We start from the raw sequence: 20,281 nt of genomic DNA on the forward strand, positions 1-20,281 counted from the left end.
ACATAATTGGTTAGGTTGACAGTTGTAGATAGGTCCGTTATACTGACATAATTAATTAGTTTGACAGTACTATATAGGTCCGTTATATTGACATAATTGGTTAGTTTGACAGTTGTATATAGGTCCGTTTAACTGACATAATTGGTTAGTTTGACAGTTGTATATAGGTCCGTTATACTGACATAATTGGTTAGTTTGACAGTTGTATATAGGTCCGTTATACTGACATAATTAGTTTGACAGTTGTATATAGGTCCGTTATACTGAAATAATTGGTTAGTTTGACAGTTGTATATAGGTCCGTTAAACTGACATAATTGGTTAGTTTGACAGTTGTATATAGATCCGTTATACTGACATAATAAGTTTGACAGTTGTATATAGATCCGTTATACTGACATAATTGGTTAGTTTGACAGTTGTATATAGGTCCGTTAAACTGACATAATTGGTTAGTTTGACAGTTGTATATAGGTCCGTTATATTGACATAATTGGTTAGTTTGACAGTTGTATATAGATCCGTTATACTGACATAATTGGCTAGTTTGACAGTTGTATATAGGTCCGTTAAACTGACATAATTGGTTAGTTTGACAGTTGAATATAAGTCCGTTATATTGTCATAATTGGTTAGTTTGACAGTTGTATATAGGTCCGTTATACTGACATAATTGGTTCGTTTGACAGTTGTATATAGGTCCGTTAAACTGACATAATTGGTTAGTTTGACAGTTGTATATAGGTCCGTTATACTGACATAATTGGTTCGTTTGACAGTTGTATATAGGTCCGTTATACTGACATAATTGGTTAGTTTGACAGTTGTATATAGGTCCGTTATACTGACATAATTGGTTAGTTTGACAGTTGTATATAGGTCCGTTATATTGACATAATTGGTTAGTTTGACAGTTGTATATAGGTCCGTTATACTGACATAATTAGTTTGACAGTTGTATATAGGTCCGTTATATTGACATAATTGGTTAGTTTGACAGTTGTATATAGATCTGTTATATTGACATAATTGGCTAGTTTGACAGTTGTATATAGGTCCGTTCTACTGACATAATTGGTTAGTTTGACAGTTGTATATAGGTCCGTTCTACTGACATAATTGGCTAGTTTGACAGTTGTATATATGTCCGTTATACTGACAGAATTGGCTAGTTTGGTCCGTTCTACTGACATAATTGGTTAGTTTGACAGTTGTATATAGGTCCGCTTTACTGTCATAATTGGTTAGTTTGACAGATGTTTATAGGTCCGTTATACTGACATTATCGGTTAGTTTGACAGATGTCCGGCAAAATTGTGTAAACATATCACACACTAACATTACAACTGACTTAAAAAAATCAAATAAATATTCAAATAATGCTGACAAAGACGCCAACAAAAAAGTTATTGTACATAAAACATAATGCCGTACTAATATAACAATAGATTGATATAAACGATATAATACTGACTTTTATTCAAAGCATTATCTTCAACAAATATCTATAGTTTATGAAAATACCAATTAAGTTTATATAATATCATACAGCGTCAAATAATCTGATTACACATTATGTTGATTTGAAATTGACGATGTTTGCTAATCGTTTTCATTTTTACACACTATTACAGGAACGAGTGAATGATGCAGAACATAGTCACTAACGCTACCTAAAAATGTTCTCCGTATTTTACCCAGTCCTCTACTTCCGACAACTACATATACCGCTTTTTCTCTATTTGCCACATCAACAATACCTGGCCCTGCATCGCCGTTGACTCGTACTACTTTACCATTTATCTAAAATATAATACAGATAATTTACAAAGGTGTCACTAGTTGTAGATCGTATTAAGTTTTGTATATTTCCAGTAACATGTGATCTTACCATTATCATCTGTCTATTCCTACATAGTCGATCATAATTTTATCATTGCTCCGGAATGGCACATAATCTGTTCTAAAAGCTAACCAGCATCTTCCATGTTCAACGGACAAGAAATATTAACAAGACTAAGTTTTATTTAGAACAATTAATTTGCGGGAAAAGTAATCTAAAAGACTTTGGGTACTGCATTTTACCATTTTAGAGAAATACAATTAAATTAGGATATGATAAATAAAAAAACATTGTTTTTATAAGCGTGATTTTCCCCCACCCATTTAAAGCCAGATCATGGTCGTTTCTGCGGTATATTGCGTCTCATCATTTTCTGTATCTCAAAATCTGATATATCTAAACTATATTTGAGAAATAAACTTGTGTGATTTTAATTTTGTACTGATCAGTACCGCTTGATCGGTAAGCTCGGATTTGTTCCATGCAAAACCAATTTGATTACAATATTACAGATCCTGAGTGTGTTCAAGCCAGATCGACTCCTACCTTATGCTTTTTAACGAGAGCATTGAATTTCTCTGCTATTTCCTTTACATGTTCTTCTTCTTGTGCCACTAGGTTTGTAACTAGCGTCGGGTCTACAGACATCAATGTTACAGCTACAAAAAAACACACATTTATAAAATTTCAAGTCCTAGATAAATGATTAATGTACGGTAAGATACCACATCACACGGTAATATCAGTATTACAGATGTTGCTGTATCTGTACTGTTTCTATATGAGTAGAATTTGTACTTTTAGTGATGCAAACAAACTTCGAGTTGATATTACGTGTAAGAAATATTGTATTTTAAATTGTAGCCGTTGATTGATTATATAAGTCTATGCTATTCCTGGACATCTTTAAGTCTTGAATTCTTGTTTCTAAAAGTCATTGTATATATGTCTTTTAATGGGAAATTTTAAACATAATGTTAAACTCAGTTCTCAGAATTTCACGAGTTTGGGTAACTGAGAGTTGATCAGTCTTTAGTGTTCTGTGTTTTGTATATTGGTGTTTGTCTCTTTGTCATTTTCAGTTTATTTTGACCTAATATGAGTTTGAATGTGCCTTTTGTATCTGGAACACTTATGCTTCAGTCTTTAGTTTTAAATGAATTGTTTTGTGACTTGTTTGTATTTTTGTCGTCTGACGTCGTTTTGTTTTAGCCATAGTATTGACAGTTTCTCTTCAGAATGTTGACCGCTTGTTTTAGTGTGTTAACCTCTTGTTGACATTTAGTTAGCTCACATTCCTAATTATTCATTATAATATTTTGCAACTTACGTTGTGAATTTATCCGATTGTATTCTGCGCAATAAACAATTACCAGTCTGTCACTTGATCTAAAACCATTCTTTACGTACCCTTAAATTGTAAAATATACTTTTGTTAACTAGAGGTATTATAGAAAAGTTGTGATTCATTTGCCAAACAACAACAAAAATCAGGACGTATCCATTGAATTCGTTTTTACAAAAGTTATTAGCAATCCTCAAACTCGTCAGATATCATTAAAAACAAAACAAAACCCACTTATTCATGTACATTCATTGTTGACAAACGTTTTTCTTCTGAATATTATTTCCAATATCCCACAACAGTTTAATAGATTGGATGATATCATTAATTATTGGGGTTTTTTTCAAGGTCAAGGCCTTTTTACCATTTTTTTTGCATTTACGGAGAAAACTTTGGTTTTTTAAATAAAACAGCAAAATGATTAGCTCTAGACAAGGTCTGCACATATGTGAACTTAGTCGAAATTGTCTGTCAGCTCCATATAGTAGTCATTGCCCTTTAATGACGATTTTATTCATCTTTACATAGACCCAGGTGAGCAACACATATGCTGTTAAGGGCCTCTGGTTAGCTCACCTGACTCAATAGGCCAAGTGAGCATTGGTCATCACTTCGCGTCGTCGTCCGTCGGCAGGTAACTTTTACAAAATCTTTTCCTTTGAAACTACTAAATTTAACAAATTTTGGCCACAATCATTATAAGGGTATTTAGTGAAAGAAAAAGGTGCCCGTTGACCCCTCCTGCCAACCAACATAGCTATCACGGCTAAAAGAAAAAACGCAGGGCAAAAATACCAGTTTTGTCTATTACTTTGAAAACCGTTACCAATAGAGAAAATCTGACAGAATTACATACAAATTGTCCATATACGTCAAAATTGTCAGACGACTACTGCCCTAAATGACACATTTTATCATTCTTTTTTCTTCATTTTTACCTTATATCTTGAAAACTATAATAGATACAGAGAAACTTTAAAGAGCAAAAATGACCGGCAAGACAAGTTCTACAAATTAGCTTTATTGTCGAAATCGTCAGCCGACTCCTTATAAGACGGGCAATAGAGTTATTGCTCTTTGATAATTTGTTTAACCATTGTTTGGCGTTTTTGTCTGATATCTTAAAAAATAATATATAATAGATAGAAAGTTGAATAATAAAAAAATAAACAGCAAGAAAACATCTACAATTCGGGTTTAATCTTCAATTTACTTAACAATTTCTCATAAGAATAAGGATAGCCTATAGGTATCTGGAATAACAGAATCTTCTTTACTGACTTTTTACGTAACAGTAACATTTCCTTATGGAGTAAGGGGTCTACTGCAGGCAAGATATAAAAAAAAAAAAAAAAAAAACCCAACTATTTAGACTTTTAACATGTCAAAGTTAACAAAAATACAATGTGCTTTGTCAACATAACTGCCAATCATTTTCCGTATATGGCCGATGATTCCGTTCAGTTTAGCACAAGATGTACGTACGTGTGCAGCCATTGAGTATGTACAGTTATATTCTAAACTACATGTATTTTGTGGTAACAGAGGACCGTGTATATTGTATAATAAAATTAACGGTACCAATTTTCTTGCACCAGATGCGCATTTCGACAATACATGTCTCTTCAGTGATGCTCGTGGCCAAAATATTTGAAATCCAAAGCTTATATAAAAGATGAAGAGCTATAAAATATAGATTAAAAAATAAAGTATCAAAGGTTGACAAACAAAACTATCCTATGGCTTCATCTCGGTACTTTACGACAATGTTTTGTAATTGACATACAAGTCAAGGCTATGAGGATTATTGAAATTTTTATTTAAATATTATAATTTCAAAATGATGCATTATTTGAACAAAGTGTCCTGACTAGCCGTTACATGATCATACTTCAAGGCTGTGGCCTCATTTATGGTCATTAAAGGGCTTACATTCTTTCGTATCCACGAGACTGACAACCTTGGTGAATGATAAAAGTCAATTGAAGAAATATTGTGTATCTTAAATGAAAATAAAAAAATATATGATATGAAAAACACGTATTTTTACATACACTAATATCAAACAATATGTCAACGAGCTGTATTGATGAAATCCGTAGGACATCTTGAGACAACAGATGTCTATAAATGGGACATCCATTCAAATGAAATGTAGTTACTTAACTGTCTTTTATTCTTTTCAATAAATGGCGAAACATTGATTATTTTCCTTCGAATAGTCAAAAAGCATCTTTAGTTTTTTTTAATGTTAATTCACCTTATGTATGAATTCGAAAGGTCAGAAGGGCAATGAAACAGGAATGTATTGAACTTCAACAATCAAATGAATTTAAACAATCTGATAAACACATTGAAAGGATTTTAAAAACTTACAGTTAAATGCATTTTCCGCATTGTCACTTCCATCCATTGCCACAACTACGGTTCTTTCTTCTCCAGACATTTTTAAATTTTATTATGTTATATTTTTAATCAAATTTGATAAACTAAATATTTATCAGGTCGAATAGATTACATACGTAAACACGTAAGACAACATGTGTACATAGAGAAGTCACTATCGACTGGTTTCCGTTGTTAAAACAATCAGTAAAACATTGTGTACCAGATGAAATGAGGTGTTGTATTAACTTAAAAAATCAATTAAATGATTATATAAAATATTCCTGTTTTAACACACAATTGTCAAATTTCAAATACCGAGCGCTAAATTGTCTAAAACGTGAATTGAGACTGAAAAATTAGTTATACTATCACTTCCATTTAGAAACAGAAAATATAATTTTTGTTAAATAAAATTGAGAATAGAAATAGGGATTGTGTCAATGAGACAACAACCCGGTTAAAGAGCATATGACAGTCGATGGCCACAAATGGGTCTTCAGATTGAAATAAAGTGATACACAATTAAATTTCCCCATAGGCGACAATGATTTCGAGATACAGACTTTAAAAAGTTGATTTTTTTTTAACGAAACCTTACTAGAATTAAAGAACAGTTATAAGAACAGTATATTTTGGTTAAAAAAATATAGGTTCGCGTTGTTTCTCTAGCGTAATTTGTACTTATCTCCCATGCCTTTCAATTTTGCTTTTAGAAGTACGTGTCTCATCTTAGCGTTGAAAAGACATTTCAGTTCTTTTACTGCTAAGGAAAATGATTTGTTTGGCCTTTGGTATAACCAGAATGCATGAAGTCTCTAATAATAAAAAATAACGGGCGCACATATCAACAAATCATGATTAGCTATACTTGTATTTCTGAATACCATGTTACGCCAATTAAATCTAATGGTTTATTGTAACCTAAAACGCAGCGAAAAATTCCTGCACTCGCAGGCGTGCTTCATTTAGCCCCTCAACAAAATGTGTACTAGTTCAGTGATAATGGATGTCATACTAAACTCCGAAATATACAAATGAGAAATAAAACAAAATTGATACGATAAAAGAAAAGAAAAGAAGCTGCATGATATACGCCAATGAGATGTCAATGTACTTACCTATCGTCATACAGTCTGATATCGGTGACTGACCTTCAAAGAAGATTTCAAACAATAACGTCTTAAATTCATGGTATAGGAAGACACCGGCGTTTTGCATTTGCGCCGATTTGCACTTCATTTGCGCCGATTTTTTCTTTCATTTGCGCCGATTTTTTTTTTCATTTGCGCCGATTTTTTTACAGATAAATACAGGTAAAATACAGGTAAACTACAGAAAATATATAAGAATATGTCAATGAGACAACTCTTTTTTTTTATTTTTCATTAAAGACCTCTTCCGTTAGCCAGTTGTACACATTTTATGAATTGTCAATCATAACATGTATACAACTGTTGTCCCCTGCTCACCACGGGGAGGTGGAAATAGGATTTCGAGCAGGATAAGTCAATTTAAAATCCATAAAAACGGAAAACATTAAAATTATAAGTCTGTTCTTGCAGAGTACTTGTAGGCAACACATCTTATGTATTCCTTTCTTGTTATTTCGTCATTTCTGTATTTGCCATACTTGTCGATAACAAAGTCCATCTTTTCTTTGTCTGGCTTGCGTACAGATGCTGGCATGTCTAGAGGTGACTCTGACTTTACATGAATTGATGGTACATCGGTAAGATATGTTACCGTTTTTCAGGACACTGACCTTCCGATATGTATGGCTATCAATAATTAACGAATTTACTCCTCGGCTCGTTTCGGTGTGCAAAATGTCCATCGTGTTACAACGATGTCCAAGAACAATATGAAATAAAACTAACTTAAAACCAGATTTTACCAATATACCTTCAAGGTAAAGTAGATGTAAAAGTATAAACTTACCTGTAACTTACCTGTAAATCCAATTAGTAGAAAATATAAAATCGGCGCAAATGTCAATATGAAATCGGCGCAAATGAAAGAATGCAAATTTTCAAAATCGGCGCAAATGTCATACGCCCGAAGACACAATCTTGAGCAATTATCACAACAAACTGTACATTTGAGTCTTCAAAAACTCATAAAATCCAGGTTCATCATTTGTTATGCTAAACGTGCGTTCCATCTACATATAACTCCACAGAGGCGCTGTACTAAATAAAAAGTTGGAGAGCTTTACAAGCCGAAAAATGCCGTAAAAGAAGTGCCAAAAAGTTGAAAACATGATTATTTATGGTTCAAAAAAAGATCTATAAAAAATAATAAAAACTACTCACAGTATCAGTTTTATTGTGTATCAATGAGACTATAGAGACAAAAAAAGATTTTCAATTTGGACGCAAAAAGGGATTTTCGATTTGGGTGCAACACACCGTTTTAATGCATTATCACTCGATAAAGCATATCAGCGTACTTTATAAGAATACCACAATGGCTGTCACATAATAAGCAGGATCTTCTAATCCTTCGTGAGCACATGCGATCATCCACGTTTTTTTCTAGTGGGGTTCGAGTTGCTTAGTCTTTAGTTTTCCATGCTGAGTGTGTTCGATCTGTGATCGTATCGTACCGACAGGGTAAAACAATAATCCTACAACTAAAAAGTTGCGGGGGCATAACAATGGGGTTGATCTCAGTAACTCCGCTGTAGGACACATAACTACGGTAATATCACTGCTGTGAAATCTAGAAATTGGCTATGATTGTAAACATTTCCACTGAAAATTCCTGTTCCATTTTTTGTTGTTTTTGAAAAATATACTAGACATAACTTATGTGAAAGGTACTGACCGAGCCATTTGTGCACTTTAATATCGTCCTGGGATCCGGGTCAGATTGAAAACAGCATGGATTTAAAGTTGTTATTTGACGTATTTGTCATGTCAACCACACTCTTTCGGTACTCATCTTACCAGTATCATTAGTATATAAAACAGATTGTCATATGGAGAGATAACGAAAGAATTGAATATCTAAGATTGTCAGTTTTTTTTAACGTGTTGGTCTATACTGTTTATTTGGTTTTTAAGACATAATAGACAAATAATAAAATATGCTGTTGGCTTGGTTGGCTGCTACCAGTAAATAGCAGTCATCTTTTACAAGCAATTTTAATACATATTATTGATAAATGATCAAGATTTATACTGCCTTATGTATGCTGACGATATTTTTGTATTGTCAACATCTCCGAATGGTTTGCAAACAGAATTGGACATTTTGCAAAATTACTGCAATGATTGGTGCTTAAGTGTGAATACAAACAAAACAAAGGTTCTTATATTCAACAAGGCAGGTAGATTGATTAACAAATATGATTTTATGCTAAATGGTGTAAAACTAGAGTGTGTTAATACATATAAAAATTTGGGTATACATTTTTGTGCATCTGGATCCTTTACAGTAGCCCAGGATGAATTGTATAAAAAGACACTAAAAGCCTATTTTAAGTTAATATCTAAAGATTTTGTATCCTTGCATCCTTCAGTCAAAACAAGCATGCATGTTTTTGATCATACCATCAAATCCATCCTATTATACAGCTGTGAGATATGGGGTGCCTTTAACCCAGTGTCGTCTAAATATAGAAATGGGATTTTTTTCATTTAACCATATTTACTCTAGATTACCTGCTAAAAAAATTCATACTAAATTCTGTAAATTTATTCTTGGAGCTCCAAAAAAAAGCACCAACTTTGCAGTATTAACTGAGTTGGGAAGACTACCAATATATTTTAACATGACTAAAGCAATGACTAAATACTAGTAAAGAATAGAAAAATCTGACACTAACTTTCCATTGTTATATAATGCATTTATAGAATCAAAGAAATTGTATGAGTCAAAGAAACCATCGTGGTATATGTCGCCTGAAAAACTTCTTTCACTGATTATTAATTATCAAATATCCGCAGATACAGTGAAACCAATTGACAACAGAAAACTAAGAAATGCCATGTTGAAAATAAACTCATCATAGATACCAGGACTAAATTTTATATATACGCCAGACGCCAGAAAGATTGGGAAAAAAATCTCAATACTCACTCAGAAGTAAAACTATGCACATATGTTACCTTTAATTCAAATTTTGGTTGTGAAAATATCTTAATATTGTTAAAAAAGTTTGAAAATAGACGGAGTCTAACAAGATTATGCATGTCTGCTCACCATTTAATTATAGAGAGAGGTAGATATATAGTAATACTCCCCGACACAAAAGAGAATATGTAAGAGATGTTGTAGTAATGAGGTCGAAGATGATACACATTTTCTTTTCAACTGTGATAGTTTATCGGACCAAAGGAAAGACATGATAACAATGATAAAAAAATTGCTGCAACAATTTTAAAAATCTTGACCCTACCCAAAAACTGATATGGTTAATGAATAATGAAGATGAGAATTTATTATCAGAATAATGCATGTTCATTAAAAAATATGAAAAGTTTTAATGGGATTTATCTCCCTCTACTACTTGTAATTTGAACTTTATATGTTCTCTATAGTGAGTTCTAGAGCACCTTCCCTTGATGAATATTGCCCAGTATCAATGTCTACCTTTGCTGCTGTGCATTAGTCATGAGGAGAATCACTATTGGAGTAATCTCATATCTCATGTATCTGTAGCTAGTTCTGAAGGATCTCCCCTTGATGACCTTTGCATTGTTGTGATGTAAAAGTCCCTCACTGCTGTGCACTGGTCATGAGGAGAACTACTGCAGAATGATATGCCTGGTTCTATTTTTACTTTTGTTTTGTTTCCCTATTAATAAACTTTATATCATATTCTTTTAATATTAAATCGGCCTCATCACATAATTATATCCTACATTGTTCATATTATCAATTTATTATTTGTGTATTACGTATTGTGTATTTCATTAATGTTTATATAATCATTGTATAGTGATGTTTTTGTATCTTGCCCGACAAGGGCCCATGATTGGTATAATAAAATAATGTATAATGTCTAATGTGTAATGTCTATACCAATATAATATTTCCCAGTAACCAAAAGTTAGAGTGCAATAAATTTTCAATATTCATGACGTCATCAACGACACAATCTTAGTTTAAACCAATGTTTACCTTCAAATATTATATTGCTTTACAATAAAAGGGTTATAATTGCATGCATATTGGGGAATATTGTCCCTCGTAGAACATATATTGAACTCGCAAGCTCGTGCAAAAATAAAATTGTACTCCGGACAATATTCCCCAATATTCATGCAATAACCCTATATTATTTTAATAATATATTTCTCCTGAGGACTGTAAAAGTATAGCAGTTTGCAAAATTTATGTAAATGGATTTCATTAAATACTGCAATGTTCAAGAAAGATTTGATTACTTTACTGACTAGACAAACCATAATCACATCCGTAAGTATACCTTAGAGTATCATGTCTATTTATTAAAAAAAAATCAAATATATTAACTACAACATAGAAAAGTGCAATACCATAACAGATATAAAATTATCTTCAGTATTGAACATCGAAGTACTGACACAGTTAAAAATCACCTGTGGTGAGTATAAAGAAATACTTTTCTAAAAGATTGAGGACCGAGTTATTCTAAGTGAATGACACCGTTAAAATAAAGGAGTGGATTTCTCAGCATGAAAGCATAATATGTATTCCAATGGGGACTAACTGTGCACCACTTATTGCGGACCTGTTTTTGTATTGTTATGAGTTACAATTTATGACAAAAATAAGCAAAGACCCATCGAAACAACATCTGATAAACAAATTTAATAATACTTTTAGATATTTGGATGATATTTTGGCTCTCAATAATGACGACTTCAGTATGTATATTAATGAAATTTATCCTGTTGAACTTACTTTAAATAAAGCTAATACTAACAATGACCACTGCCCTTTTCTCGATCTTGATATCTATATCACTAATGGAAAGCTGAATACTAAAATTTATGATAAAAGGGATGATTTTTCATTTCCTATCGTTAATTATCCGTTTTTAGATGGTGACGTTCCCTTGTCACCATCTTACGGTGTTTATATATCTCAACTTGTACGATTCGCTCGTGTATGTAACAATGTTTTAGATTTGAACGAGAGAAATTTATGTATTACTGAAAAATTATTACACCAGGGTTTTCGATATCACAAACTAGTCAAAACATTTACTAAATTTTATCATCGGTATAAAGACATCATTCGTAAATATAGCTCAACATGCAGACTTCTAATACGTTCAGGTATTTCACATCCAATTTTTTATGGTAATATTCTTTATAAAGCACAAAGGTGTCAGTATTCACCTCAGAAACTTACAAAACCTTTGAATAGACTTATTAAGAAGGGATATAATTACGATACTGTTGTCAAGTCATTAAAGATTGCATATTTTGGCGTTAATATTGAGTCACTGATAAGGTCTTTGCATCGGAACTAAACACATTTATTCTAAAAAACAGTTGTTGGCATGACACGGGTTATGTTCTTCTCATATATGTTATGATGGTATGATACTAAACCCCTAACGGGAAGGATTGTGCCTGATGTTCATATGATGAAATCATAATCTTTCAGTCAGTTTAATTGAAGTCTGGAGCTGGCATGTCAGGTAACTGCTAGAAGTCTGTTGTTATTTATGTATTATTGTCATTTTGTTTATTTTCTTTAGTTACATCTTCTGACATCAGACTCGGATTTCTCTTGAACTGAATTTTAATGTGCGTATTGTTATGCGTTTACTTTACTACATTGGTTAGAGGTATAGAGGGAGGGTTGAGATCTCACAAACATGTTTAACCCCGCCGCATTTTGCGCCTGTCCCAAGTCAGGAGCCTCTGGCCTTTGTTAGTCTTGTATCATTTTAATTTTAGTTTCTTGTGTACAATTTGGAAATTAGTATGGCGTTCATTATCACTGGACTAGTATATATTTGTTTAGGGGCCAGCTGAAGGACGCCTCCGGGTGCGGGAATTTCTCGCTACATTGAAGACCTGTTGGTGACCCTCTGCTGTTGTTTTTTATTTGGTCGGGTTGTTGTCTCTTTGACACATTCCCCATTTCCATTCTCAATTTTATGTCGAATAATGCGAATGAAACAACGAATTATTAACAAATAAAATGACTATCTTATCTACTGGTGATTTAAAGCATAACCTTGTCACCAAACAAACCTCTATCGTATAACCTGACCATAGTCAAATACCAATGTAGCCAAGAATACAGAAATGTGCTTTATCTATACAATAACTCAGTAACCATGCAAGCAACAGTTAATACTCGGTTCCGGGAAACTGCTCATCCCGATAATCATATTTCGATGGTACCCAGCATCAGTTGGTACCACCCGCTACCCGGCGGCTGCTTATTGCTGTACTCGAACACTACTCGTACATACACAAATCATTTTGGTGTCTCCAATTTCTGTTAACGTAATATTATCAATTTAAAATAGGCCTTTTGACTGATTGTTACTACTAGTATAATTTTCAGTGGCGAATATTTCATTTATATTCAACACTAGAATAAGAAAATGATTAATTCAATAAGTAGGTTCTGCAAGATATGTCGACCATTCTAGAGGGTGTAACATTTTAGCTGATATAGTGAAAAATAAAGGTATGCTAGATAGTGGCAGACATTCTGCAACTATATATATATATATATATATATATACAAAAAAAGTTTCTTTTCAAGCGGTGTACAGAATTATATATTAAAAATTAAATACACAAACGTTCATAACGACGTTCATAGTCTTGAAAAGTCCAAAGATGGATGAAAGCGCTAGACAATGCTGCTTTTAAAACTCTTTTTGTGTATTTAATTTTTAATATATATATATATATATATATATATATATATATATATATATATATATATATATATATATATATATATATATATATATATATATATATATAAAGGATCCGTCTGAGAATTGTCGCAAGGTTTCTATAACATGCAGAGATCGCGAAACTCATCCTAGGTCTTAACGAGGAATCGGATTTAACATCAATACTTCGACCAGATGTAGCTACGTATTTATACATATGAGACGCCTTATATTAAGAAGGGTGTAACTGTTGGTTGGAACATGTTCAGGGATGACAGTATTTCTAAACCTTGTACAAGGGAAGAAGTTTGTGCAAACAAAAGATGTTAAGTCTGATGTATCTGTGTTTTTTTCAACGAGAGTGAAGATGTTGTAATCAAGAAAGAATAAGTGTGTCTTATGTTGTTTCTTTTTAACTTGTAGCTAGGATATCTAAATAATCAATATCTCTTGAATTAAAGAAAGTGCTGAAACATTCTTAGTTTATTCCAGTTAATTAATAATCGTGTAAAACATCATTAGCATTGTGTTCAATCCAATTGTTTTGCCTATTATAGAATCCCTTCGTTGTACAATTAAAAATGGTAAATTCTTTCTTTTATTGAAGAAACTATTAAATTGTTTGCACTCAAACACAACGTTCATGCATCAGATTATAACATAAGATATAATTTAAAATACAACTTTTCGAAAAATGTTATTCTTCTAGTAATGTGTATTTCATTAGTATAATCAACAATAGATTGGAAGTAGTAAAGCATTAATTTACATTTAAATAATTTATCACATTTTAATGTGTACTTTGAACTCGTTAATGGTCTCATTATCCGACATGGTATTATATTAATGATTAGCAGACGACATAAATCGATCGCATCACGTTCTACTGAGTCATTAAATTAATGTATCGTATTTATAAAGTGATTTTCCATAGCAACGGACTAGTGAGCTCATTAAATAGTTAAGATACAACTCTCAAGGACAAAGAAAAGGTTATAATTTGTCTGTTGAATACTTCTCGTTATAAAACACGCGTATAAAGTGTACGTACACCTGTTAGAATTTAGAGGACAATAATAACATGGATACGAATAGACGCTTTGATCAATTTCCGGGTTATATGTTTGGGAAGTCAAAAAGGATTCGTAACAAAAATTGGGAATTGTTGGAAATACAAGTATTGAAAAAAATGATTGACAATCATTACGAACTTCTTAATTCGCGCCACACTAATGCCATGATAAATGCCAGGAAAAATCTCGTTTGGAAAAGAATAACTGATAGTATAAATGCACTAGGATTACATCGACGAACTGTTAGAGAATTGAAAATTAAATGGTCTAACATGAGATTAACAGAGAAGAGAAAGTCGTCCGGAAGTCAACACACATCACAAGATTATGATGCCGAACGTACAGATGATGTAGTAGATGTTTCACAGTCGTCGTACGAGTCTGAGAGCCAGCTTAAATCACCCATTGGACAAGGTTTGTACAATATAATATTTAGATATGTGTTAGCTGTCTTGATGCTAAGGTGCCTCTAATCAGTCGGAAACCAGGTTGAAATAGAACAAAAGAATCGAAGCTCTTTGTTAGAGAAGGCGATAAATGTTTACTGTATTGTTTACTATAGTGACAAAATTTTTAAAAGTTAATAGAAACAAACAGAATTACAATTTTCTTCTCAATTACGAGGTGTTTTATTTTAAAAACACCATTTGCATAAGTTTTCAATTTATCTAGTTCATAGTTAAGCAGAACAATTAGATATCAAGTCGACGACATGGGTATCTTTCAAGTTGGATGACAAAAATGCATAACCTCCGATTTTTTAGAAAAAATTACCACGGACGGAAACCATATCAATCTATTACTTCAGTAATTTTCGTGTCTGCCCTTCCATTATGTGACTGAAGAAAAAATTCCAAAAATGGGTAACAATTGTATCGAAAAGAGAAAATCGAGTGCACCGTTTTATGTTAGGGCGTGTTTGAGTCGAGTATTTTGTCTTGATATCGTACAAAGCAAGAATATTTCATACATCGTCTCGCTTCAAATTCTATCATTTTATACATTAAAGCTACACGTTGACGTTATTACACAAAAAAAAATCACAGTACTAAAAGATGAAATATATAGGTCAAGTGAAATACCTATCTAATGAGTCACAAAAACAGAGAAGGTGTGTTCGAATAGCTATTTTTTTACTGAAAGAACTTGACGACAGTCTTTCAAGTTGGATGATGAAAATGCATATCTTCGAAAAATTCCATTTTTTTGTGTGTGATAACTAGAGTTTATAGTCTTCATACACTAAAAAAATCTAGTCTGCCCTTCCACGAAATATTTATTTAGAATTTTTTTAAATGTTTATGAATTTTCGAAAATTCCACCTGACAACCGATCAGACAATAGTTTTAAGTTGAATCAATGCAGACAAGATTATTAACTGATGCTCATTAGCTAGTTGATACATTTGTCTTTAAAAATACAACTGACATATAAGGATCGTAATTAATGGTGCAATAGGGATAAATTTATCGGTTTCCAAGAGCAAAATTGGTAGCGCGTCATCCCTACAATGGCTTCCGTTTCTACGATTGTGAAAATGAACTGGCGTAATGGGGAGATAATTTTGACGAAGTAGGATCCTTCACTGTAATCATATTAGCTAATTATATCACTTGGCGTCCGTGGTATAATTTTGTAAAATTTTCTACTCTTAGCCATAAATCCTATTTTAACCCTCATGACCAACCAACTTAGGATCAATGCCATAAACGGTTATTAGTAAGGAAAATCCGTCAGGGTAAAAAAATCATCCAATTGAAATTGCATGGTTCACTCACTTATATATTCGTACAATCCTTGTTTATACATTCATTTTTTTTTTTATATAAACATGATAAATAAGACTGTTAGTTTTCTCGTTTGAATTGTTTTACATTGTCTTATCGGGGCCTTTTTTAACTGACTATGCGGTATGGGCTGCTCATTGTTAAAGGCCGTACGGTGACCTATAGTTGTTACTGTCTGTGTCATTTTGGTCTCTTTTGGACAGTTGTCTTAATATTGGCAATCATACCACATCTTCTTTTTTATATGACATATTTTAGTTGGTGGTGTATATAATAAGATTGAGAATGGAAATGGGAAATATGTGAAAGAGACAATAACCTGATCAAAAACAGCTTACAGGAGGCGGGCTTTAGCTGGACCCTTAATGAAATGTGTACTAGTTCAGCGAAAATGAACGTCATATTCAACTCCAAATCATAAATGAACTAAAATTAAAAAAAAACATACAACGCTAACAAACATGAAAAAAGCCAGAGGCTCCTGACTTACGACATGATCAATAGTTGCCATTGCCCTTTAACCATATCACACTTTGAAATAACTCATGTTTACCAATTCTGGGTTTTTTTTGGTTATCTTTGGTGTATTTTTTTTTATCCATTTTAAAAACTTGAAAACACAAATAAACTGAATACAGAAAAAAATCATCACCGATCCAGGAACTATACGTACATGTATGAGTATAATGACTTCATTCATTTATTGACTACACTTGTACTGATAATAATACTTTTAGAACGAATTGCATCTATTGAATGACGATAGCTCGCCTATAATAAAATGAATGATTGATTCTTCAATTGTTGCTTGCGTATCATCAACATGATCAAGTCGCAATTACTGCATGCATATTGAGTACGAAAAACATATTAATAATTGATACAATAGTTAAATTTAGAAGAAATCGTCACTGACTGAAATGAGGACATGTTAGAAAAAGGGACAGAAATTCAAGTAGAGTCATGAGTATATTGGTTTTTTTTGTAGAACATTTATGTAAGTATAAAAAAATATTTTTGAGTTGTTCCTCTTTGACAGAAAAAATATATGCATTGTAGAAAGTTTTATATGTAATATGATTTCTGTTTATTGCAGGACTAACACAAAATCAAGAAGATGCAATCGTTTCAAATAACGTTACAAGCGTGAATAGTACTTTACAACACCAACAACTTTCGTTTAGTGAATCTAATGTTATTCCAAACCATCACCTTGGAAATAATAATGAATTAAACAGACCTACCGGGAGGCTGAATACTGTTGAACCAATCTTGCCAGTCCAAAAGCACCATTCCGTTAATATTGAAAATGAAATGTCAACTAGTCAAATAACATCATGGCCTCTTTCAGAATATTCTTCGACAAAACTCAGACAAAACTCGGGTGAAAGCACTATTCAAAATTCGTCAAAAGACAATGTTTTGGACTTTAGTCAGGATAGAATCTATTTGCCGGGGGTAGTGATAAAACCAGAACCAAATAACTTTCAACCAATGGTAAATGTGAGGGACACCGAAAGCTCTGTGCGTAGAATTCCTGAATTTCAATCGACTGCCGTTCAAACGGATTGGAAATTATCTGGAGTGGGAGATTACGTGTGTCCATCGTTATCTGTTTCCGAGAGAGATATTTCAGCTATTAAATTCGAAATTTTGAATCTTGAAAAAACAAATCTACTCTTGAAAAACGAAAACATGGAATTACAAAATGCTAAATTAAGATTGGAAATATTAAGACATCAAAGTGGCTTGTAAAATATAGAGCCAGCATATACATGTAAATGCGAAATCACCATATTTCTCTCGAACAAAGGCCAGGTTATCCGTTTTACTTTGTCGGTATAAGAGTAGCTAGAATTATGTTCAAAGCTTTGATAACCATCTGTAAAAATGAAGTATCTATAACTTGTTGCCATAAACGGGAAAGTATCGCTCAATAGGCAACTCTATTGACGTATTATTATCTAACCATTAATAATAAAATGTATCGGTTAATGCCTTTTATGTCATATATTAAACATGCATCCGTACTTTGACTTATTACTGAAAAATTATTACACCAGGGTTTTCGATATCACAAACTAGTCAAAACATTTACTAAATTTTATCATCGGTATAAAGACATCATTCGTAAATATAGCTCAACATGCAGACTTCTAATACATTCAGGTATTTCACATCCAATTTTTTATGGAAATATTCTTTATAAAGCACAAAGGTGTCAGTATTCACCTCAGAAACTTACAAAACCTTTGAATAGATTTATTAAGAAGGGATATAATTACGATACTGTTGTCAAGTCATTAAAAATTGCATATTTTGGCGTTAATATTGAGTCACTGATAAGGTCTTTGCATCGGATCTAAACACATTTATTCTAAAAATAGTTGTTGGCATGACGCGGGTTATGTTCTTCTCATATATGTTATGCCGGTATGATACTAAACCCCTAACGGGAAGGATTGTGCCTGATGTTCATATGATGAAATCATAATCTTTCAGTCAGTTTAATTGAAGTCTGGAACTGGCATGTCAGTTAAGTGCTACATGTAGTAGTCTGTTGTTATTTATGTATTATTGTCATTTTGTTTATTTTCTTTGGTTACATCTTCTGACATCAGACTCGGACTTCTCTTGAACTGAATTTTAATGTGCGTATTGTTATGCGTTTACTTTTCTACATTGGTTAGAGGTATAGGGGGAGGGTTGAGATCTCACAAACATGTTTAACCCCGCCGCATTTTTGCGCCTGTCCCAAGTCAGGAGCCTCTGGCCTTTGTTAGTCTTGTATTATTTTAATTTTAGTTTCTTGTGTACAATTTGGAAGTTAGTGTGGCGTTCATTGTCACTGGACTAGTATATATTTGTTTGGGGGCCAGCTGAGGGACGCCTCCGGGTGCTGGAGTTTCTCGCTGCATTGAAGACCTGTTGGTGACCCTCTGCTGTTGTTTTTTATTTGGTCGGGTTGTTGTCTCTTTGACACATTCCCCATTTCCATTCTCAATTTTATTTGACTATTTACTTTTACATAGTTGTGACTTGGATTAATACATTTATCGTATTTTCAGGATTGAAATGTTATATTTGCACCAAACACGCGTTTCGTCTACAAAATACTCATCAGTGGCGCTCGAATAAAAAAATGTTAAAAAGGCCGAATAAACTACGAAGTTTAAGAGGGTTGAGGACCAACAATTCTTTAACATTTTGCCAAATACAGCTAAGGTAATCTGTTCCTGAGGTAGAAAAGCCTTAGTCAAGTTAGTATTTCAAAAATTCAAAGTTTTGTAAACAGTTTATTTTTGAATTAAACATATCAATGATAACTCAAGTCAAAACAGAAGTGCTAACTACTGGACTTGTGATACCCTCGGGGAATTAAAACTCCACCAGCAATCGTATCTACCAAGTGGTTTTAGATAAGCTCATCATAGATTGCAAGATTGAAATGTATTTTTTTGCGCAAGATGCATGTTTCGTCTACAAATGACTTATCAGCTTGGATCAAATGGAAAATTGTCTTTTGGTACTCATACCACATCTTCCCATATCTATCAAGGTATTGTCGACGACAGAATCGACTTAGCAGAAGTTGGTAGAAGCCGACGTTAAGTCAAGTAACATTATTATGGTAAAAAACGGGAAAATCCAATGAAACACAATTTAAAAGTGTATATGATTGTATTTAACATAAATGTGAATATCTGAATATAGTCTCAATGTCTGGTAAATGCGCAATAAATAAATTAAAAACAAATACAAATATTAAAATATTGTCCGGAGACAAGAACAAACATGTTTTAAATGACGTGAAAACATATAAAGTATTTATTACGTCATGTGTTAAATTATAAATAGTGTCCGAGAACACGGCAAATTTGAAGTTGGCAACAGCTAGGCCTAACGATCTTTCTGTCATAAATAATACACCGTGTTGAGATGCATATCCCTAAGACTATTCTGAACACAAAAACATATGGTGAA

General features: G+C 32.7%; 1 protein-coding gene across 1 annotated transcript; it reads right to left on the reverse strand.

The window, feature by feature from the left end:
* Positions 1 to 1,455: 1,455 nt before the first annotated feature.
* LOC143070502 (universal stress protein Sll1388-like) lies at positions 1,456 to 5,736 on the reverse strand. The gene is made up of 4 exons (XM_076244764.1): positions 5,565 to 5,736; positions 3,174 to 3,254; positions 2,390 to 2,502; positions 1,456 to 1,803 (listed from the first exon to the last, which is right to left on the reverse strand). The coding sequence occupies exons 1-4, from the start codon at positions 5,632 to 5,634 to the stop codon at positions 1,603 to 1,605; spliced, it is 465 nt and encodes a 154-aa protein (XP_076100879.1). The 5' UTR covers positions 5,635 to 5,736; the 3' UTR covers positions 1,456 to 1,602.
* Positions 5,737 to 20,281: the final 14,545 nt, after the last annotated feature.

This window comes from Mytilus galloprovincialis, chromosome 4, assembly GCF_965363235.1.
Source record: "Mytilus galloprovincialis chromosome 4, xbMytGall1.hap1.1, whole genome shotgun sequence".
In the NCBI taxonomy this organism is placed as follows: Eukaryota; Metazoa; Mollusca; class Bivalvia; order Mytilida; family Mytilidae; genus Mytilus; species Mytilus galloprovincialis.